The 7,051-nt window shown below is 47.3% G+C and overlaps 1 protein-coding gene across 1 annotated transcript in view; it reads left to right on the forward strand.

Annotated features, from left to right (window-relative positions):
* The window catches only part of LOC133569797 (G-protein coupled receptor 161-like), a 15,101-nt gene extending 8,483 nt beyond the window's left edge, over nt 1-6,618 (forward strand). The window contains exons 3-5 of the mRNA XM_061922420.1: nt 5,691-5,842; nt 5,951-6,158; nt 6,268-6,618. Of these exons, the coding sequence (XP_061778404.1) occupies nt 5,691-5,842; nt 5,951-6,158; nt 6,268-6,618 (711 nt within the window). The remainder of the gene's footprint in view (nt 1-5,690; nt 5,843-5,950; nt 6,159-6,267) is intronic.
* The last annotated feature ends 433 nt before the right edge of the window (nt 6,619-7,051 follow it).

A 7,051-nucleotide genomic window follows, 5' to 3' on the forward strand; every position in this document is an offset into this window, starting at 1 on the left:
GCTTGGTGCAGGGACATAAGCTTCTCAACATCAGGCTGGAACTCACTAAGAAGAAGTCGTTGATCCCCGCGGTCAGTAATTTTTAGTCGGTTTCTTTGCTTGGAAAGAAGCAAGGCGACTGCACTGAAGCCCCGTTCTACTAAATATGATGTTGGCGCGTGGTAACCGGACCCTGATGCGTCGTCCACTGACTCGTCCTGCTGCACGTGTTGTGTACAAATTGTCAAACAAACGTTCGAACTTCTGACTTCGACTTCGGACTGCCGCCCCCCTACCGCCCCCTTCTTCCTCACCGCCCCCCCAGATCTTTCCACCGGTACCGCCCACTTTGGGAACCACTGGTCTAGCTCTTCCCGGGGGATCCCGAGGCGTTCCCAGGCCAGCCGGGAGACATAGTCTTCCCAACGTGTCCTGGGTCTTCCCCTTGGCCTCCTACCAGCTGGACGTGCCCTAAACACCTCCCTAGGGAGGCGTTCGGGTGGCATCCTGACCAGATGCCCGAACCACCTCATCTGGCTCCTCTCGATGTGAAGGAGCAGCGGCTTTACTTTGAGTTCCTCCCGGATGGCAGAGCTTCTCACCCTATCTCTAAGGATTAGGTCTCTGCTTTTTGCAGATGATGTAGTCCTGATGGCTTCATCTGACCGGGATCTTCAGCTCTCACTGGATCGGTTCGCAGCCGAGTGTGAAGCGACCGGAATGAGAATCAGCCCCTCCAAGTCCGAGTCCATGGTTCTCGCCCGGAAAAGGGTGGAATGCCATCTCCGGGTTGGGTAGGAGACCCTGCCCCAAGTGGAGGAGTTCAAGTACCTAGGAGTCTTGTTCACGAGTGGGGGAAGAGTGGATCGTGAGATCGACAGGCGGATCGGTGCGGCGTCTTCAGTAATGCGGACGTTGTACCGATCCGTTGTGGTGAAGAAGGAGCTGAGCCGGAAGGCAAAGCTCTCAATTTACCGATCGATCTACGTTCCCATCCTCACCTATGGTCATGAGCTTTGGGTCATGACCGAAAGGATAAGATCACGGGTACAAGCGGCCGAAATGAGTTTCCTCCGCCGGGTGGCGGGGCTCTCCCTTAGGTCGTCTGTTTTCATCGCCAAATTACACAGTAGTCTGGACTTCTGTGTTGCTGAATCTTTCGCAATTTGTTCAAAGAAGAAAGCTGTAGATAATTATCCATGCGTTTGTTACGTCTCGTCTCGATTACTGTAACGTATTATTTTCGGGTCTCCCCATGTCTAGCATTAAAAGATTACAGTTGGTACAAAATGCGGCTGCTAGACTTTTGACAAGAACAAGAAAGTTTGATCACATTACGCCTGTACTGGCTCACCCGCACTGGCTTCCTTGTGACTTTCAGGTTTCACTACTTACGTTTAGAATACTACACGGTCTAGCTCCATCCTATCTTGCCGATTGTATTGTACCATATGTCCCGGCAAGAAATCTGCGTTCAAAAGACTCCGGTTTATTAGTGATTCCTAAAGCTCTCAAAAAAGTCTGCGGGCTATAGAGCGTTTTCCGTTTGGGCTCCAGTACTCTGGAATGCCCTCCCGGTAACAGTTCGAGATGCCACCTCAGTAGAAGCATTTAAGTCTCACCTTAAAACTCATTTCTATACTCTAGCCTTTAAATAGACCTCCTTTACAGACCAGTTGATCTGCCGCTTCTTTTCTTTTTCTCCTATGTCCCCCCCTCACTTGTGGAGGGGGTCTGGTCCGATGACCATGGATGAAGTACTGGCTGTCCAGAGTCGAGACCCAGGATGGACCGCTCGCCTGTGTATCGGTTAGGGACATCTCTACGCTGCTGATCCGACTCCGCTTGGGATGGTTTCCTGTGGGCGAGACTCTCGCTGCTGTCTTGGATCCGCTTTGAACTGAACTCTCGCGGCTGTGTTGGAGCCACTATGGATTGAACTTTCACAGTATCATGTTAGACCCGTTCGACATCCATTCCATTCGGTCCCCTCCTGAGGTCCTCTCCAAGGTTTCTCATAGTCAGCATTGTTACTGGCGTCCCACTGGATGTGAATTCTCCCTGCCCACTGGGTGTGAGTTTTCCTTGCCCTTTTGTGGGTTCTTCCGAGGATGTCGTAGTCGTAATGGTTTGTACAGTCCTTTGAGACATTTGTGATTTAGGGCTATATAAATAAACATTGATTGATTGATTGATTGATAGGTGGGAAGCGATGTATTGCGGCCGCCTTTAGCAACACAAACACAGCCGGTGTTTCATTGTTTACATTCCCGAAAGATGACGGTGAAGCTTTACTATGGAACAGAGCGGTCAAGCGAACACGGTTGGATTGGACCACACACACAAAGTACAGTGTATTATGCAGCGATCATTTCGAAAGATCATGTTTCGAAGAGGGTCCCTTGCGAAGGGCAGAGATGGGCATCGCCACCACCCGTCGACTGGTGCTGAAAAAAGGTGCGGTGCCGACCTTCAGGTTGTACAGGTACGACCATATAATCTCACTAAAACACTAGTAACACAATAAGCAGATAAGGGATTTTCCAGAATTATCCTAATAAATTTGTCTAATAACATCTGAATCGCTCCCACTGCCCTCTAGATTTTTTTAATTTTTTTTATTGATTTATTTTTTTTTCTTCTAGTTTTTCACTCTCACTTTCCTCATCCACGAATCTTTCATCCTCGCTCAAATTAATGGGGGAATCCTCGCTTTCTCGGTCCGAATCGTTCTAGCTGCTGGTGGCCATGATTTTAAACAATGTTCAAATGTGAGGAGCTCCACAACCCGTGACGTCACGCGCACATCGTCTGCTACTTCCGGTACAGGCAAGGCTTTTTTTATTAGCGACCAAAATTGGCGAACTTTATCGTGGATGTTCTCTACTAAATCCTTTCAGCAAAAATATGGCAATATCGCGAAATGATCAAGTATGACACATAGAATGGACCTGCTATCCCCGTTTGAATAAGAAAATCTCATTTCAGTAGGCCTTTGTGGTCAAATTATGAAAAAAAAAAAAAAAAAGGTACCACTTTAGTATGGGGAACATTTTAAGTAACAAAGACTAATTAAGAGTTATTTGGACACTAGGGGGACATATTGTAAGTAACACAGACTAAGTTTAGAGTTATTTGGTTAGGGTTAGAGCCATGCAGAATAAAGCATTAATAATGACCAATTAAGAGCCAATATGTTACTAATTTGCATGTTAATAAGCAACTACAGTATTTTTCGGAGTTTAAGTCGCACTGGAGTATAAGTCGCATTTTTGGGGAGAAATTTATTCGATAAAACCCAACACCAAGAATAGACATTTGAAAGGCAATTTAAAATAAATAAAGAATAGTGAACCACAGGCTGAATAAGTGTACCTTATATGAGGCATAAATAACCAACTGAGAAGGTGCCTGGTATGTTAACGTAACATATTATGGTAAGAGTCATTCAAATAACTATAACATATAAACCAGGGGTCTCAGACACACGGCCCGCGAGACGTTATTTTACGGCCCCCACCTTAATATGAAAGTTTAATTTCAGTGCGGCTCGCAAGTTTTATATGAATGGAGCTTGACAGCGTTGTGTTTTTTTAATCCAAAATGGCTATGTCAACGTTCTGGGTTGCCTACCCCTGCATTAGTGGAAAAGCAGCAAATGAGTGAAAGCCACGGAGACGTTGCGAAGGAGACGAGGGCTTTCTTACGTGCCTGGCTGCAGTCGCACCGCGACACCTGTCCGTCAGTAATAACAGTCCCCGATAAAGTTGGACCAATTCGAATCGTTATCTCTTTGTTTTATTATTTAATTTGCATTGCCTCACATGATGAACACTACATATATTCCTATATGGCGCCGGATAACACTCCGAGAGCAGTCCGTTTTTTTTGCGCTCACTATCCCGGTACTTTCCCAGCTATTATCCGCAGACCGCCGTGTTGCTGTAGGGAGGAAAAGCAGAACGACACACATTGCGGAAATAACATTATTCTCCGTGCGTCGGCTAGATACAAAAATATTCCACAACCCCAAACATGTCTTTTTCAAAGCCTGCAGTGAAGAGAAAGGTTAGTGATGAGCAAAGAAGATTCCAGGAAAATTGGGAGATGCGATATTTCTTTGTTGAGCACATCGGCACCCCGTTGTGTCTTTTTTGCACAGAGAAAGTTGCGGTGCACAAAGAATACAATTTGAAACGTCATCATACAACTAAACATGATGAGGAGTAAGCAACATTTTTTTTAAGAAATATTTTCTTGCGGCCCAGCCTCACCCAGACTCTGTGTCCAGTGGCCCCCCAGGGAAATTGAGTTTGAGAACCCTGTTCTAAAAGTTTAGAACATTTAAACTTCGAGATGCCATGGACTACTGAACAAAAGACATTTATAGTTGAGGCCTATTTTCGGCAGAATTCTATCAACGCGGCTCAGTTGCGATTCAAAGAATCAATCAATCAATCAATCAATGTTTATTTATATAGCCCCAAATCACAAATGTCTCAAAGGACTGCACAAATCATTACGACTACAACATCCTCGGAAGAACCCACAAAAGGGCAAGGAAAACTCACACCCAGTGGGCAGGGAGAATTCACATCCAGTGGGACGCCAGTGACAATGCTGACTATGAGAAACCTTGGAGAGGACCTCAGATGTGGGCAACCCCCCCCCCTCTAGGGGACCGAAAGCAATGGATGTCGAGCGGGTCTAACATGATACTGTGAAAGTTCAATCCATAGTGGCTCCAACACAGCCGCGAGAGTTCAGTTAAAGCGGATCCAAGACTGCAGCGAGAGTCCCGTCCACAGGAAACCATCTCAAGCGGATCAGCAGCGTAGAGATGTCCCCAACCGATACAGGCGAGCGGTCCATCCTGGGTCCCGACGAGCGGTCCATCCTGGGTCTCGACTCTGGACAGCCAGTACTTCATCCATGGTCATCGGACCGGACACCCTCCACAAGGGAGGGGGGGACATAGGAGAAAGAAAAGAAGCGGCAGATCAACTGGTCTAAAAAGGAGGTCTATTTAAAGGCTAGAGTATACAGATGAGTTTTAAGGTGAGACTTAAATGCTTCTACTGAGGTAGCATCTCGAACTGTTACCGGGAGGGCATTCCAGAGTACTGGAGCCCGAACGGAAAACGCTCTATAGCCCGCAGACTTTTTTTGGGCTCTAGAAATCACTAATAAGCCGGAGTCTTTTGAACGCAGATTTCTTGCCGGGACATATGGTACAATACAATCGGCAAGATAGGCTGGAGCTAGACCGTGTAGTATTTTATACGTAAGTAGTAAAACCTTACGGTTTGTACGTTGGGAATTTCCTGCCCACACAATGATCTACAGATGGGTCAACAAGTTCCGAACCCATGGGACTGTTAGTAACCTCAATCGTAAAGATACTAACAGAAAATCACACTCTGGACGACCGAAGTCATCAAGGACACCACAGTACGTTGATGCAGTCAAGAGACTCTGTTGTCCGCAGCCCACGCAAGTCTGTGCGTCGACGAAGTCAGGAGCTTGGAATGAACCGGGAGTTTGTGCGGAAAATTTTGATCGCAGATCTCGACCTCTATCCTTAAAGGATGTATATTAAACAAAATCTTACACTTGCCGACATGAGGAAACGAGTGATCATGTGCCAGTGGTTTTGCGATAAGATTGACGCTGCGCCAGACTTCCTTGACAATGTCTGATTTTCGGATCAGCCACATTTTCTGCTGTCAGGTCATGTCAACTCTAAGAATAACATCTTCTGGGGTAGCACACCGCCTGAGTACTGTCTGCAAAGGCCATTACACTCTGTCAAGTGCACTGCATGGGTCGCCATCTCCAAACATGGCATCATTGGACCATTCTGGTTCGAGGAATGACAGAGCTATTCCTAAATTGCCCTAGAGAGATAGACCCACTCACAAGCACACCAAAGGCTCATAAACCACCCACACTTTAATTGGCATTCAATCAGCTTTAATTTGGAGATCAGCCTCGCTTTCAGAGCTGGTGATGGGGATGAGTTGAAGAGGATACGGTGGCAACTTAAAGTTAAGCTGCAGGAAGGGAAAGATGCCTTCTGGAGGAAGCTGGAGGCCAAACTCCAGCAGAATAATATTCAGGATGTGTGGAGGGGCATGAAAAGGATCACTGGCTTCAACACCAAAGCCAGGCAGCAGGAAGTGGGTGCAGACAGAGCCAGCAAACTGAATTTGTTTTTCAAAATATGCAGCACTGCAGCCCCCTGCTGGGCCTGCCCCCAGCACTCCTGTTCTCACACATTTACAAAAGAATAATCCACAAACTCCTACAGTCCTGCCTGCCACAGCTGCTTTACATCCCCCCACTTCCACCACCACTGAGAAAGCCAGCTATGGTTATCTGAGATCTGGACAGGGGAGACGACAGCTGGAGAGAGTCAACCCAGCCAAGTACCAGGCCCTGACCATGAGTCTGAAGTTCGAAAAAATACCAGCGCTATGGAAAACATCTTGCTTAGTACCGGTGCCCAAGAAGCCCATCCCATCCGGCTTGAATGACTTCAGATCGGTTGCCCTAACGTCTCATGTCATGAAGGTCCTTGAGAAACTTGTGCTGGCTCAGCTGAGACCCCTGGTGGCTCCTACCCTGGGGCCTCTGTAGTTTACGTAACAGACCCCAGCCAATTCTGATGAGTGACAAGTTGCTCAGGATGGGTGTCTCCTGGATCACTGACAACTTGTCTGACAAGCCCCAGTTTGTGCGACTGGGGAGTTCCCGGTCAGATACTGCGGTCAGTGGTGTAGGTGCTCCACAGAGGACTGCCCTGTCTCCATACCTGTTCACCTCAGACTTCCAGTGTCTGCAGAAACTCGCTGATGACTCTGCTGTAGTCGGGTGTATTGGGTAGGGACGAGAAGTGGAGTACAGGACACTGATCGCTGACTTTGTGGAGTGCTCTTGGGCTAACTATGTGGACAAGACCAAGGAGCTTGTCATCGGCTTGTCATCCAGGGTCGGGAGGTGGCAGTAATGGAACATTATAAGTACACTTCAATAATGCTGAGGTAATCTATTCCGCCCATGAAACCCAATA

The sequence above is a fragment of the Nerophis ophidion genome, linkage group LG15 (assembly GCF_033978795.1).
Source record: "Nerophis ophidion isolate RoL-2023_Sa linkage group LG15, RoL_Noph_v1.0, whole genome shotgun sequence".
In the NCBI taxonomy this organism is placed as follows: Eukaryota; Metazoa; Chordata; class Actinopteri; order Syngnathiformes; family Syngnathidae; genus Nerophis; species Nerophis ophidion.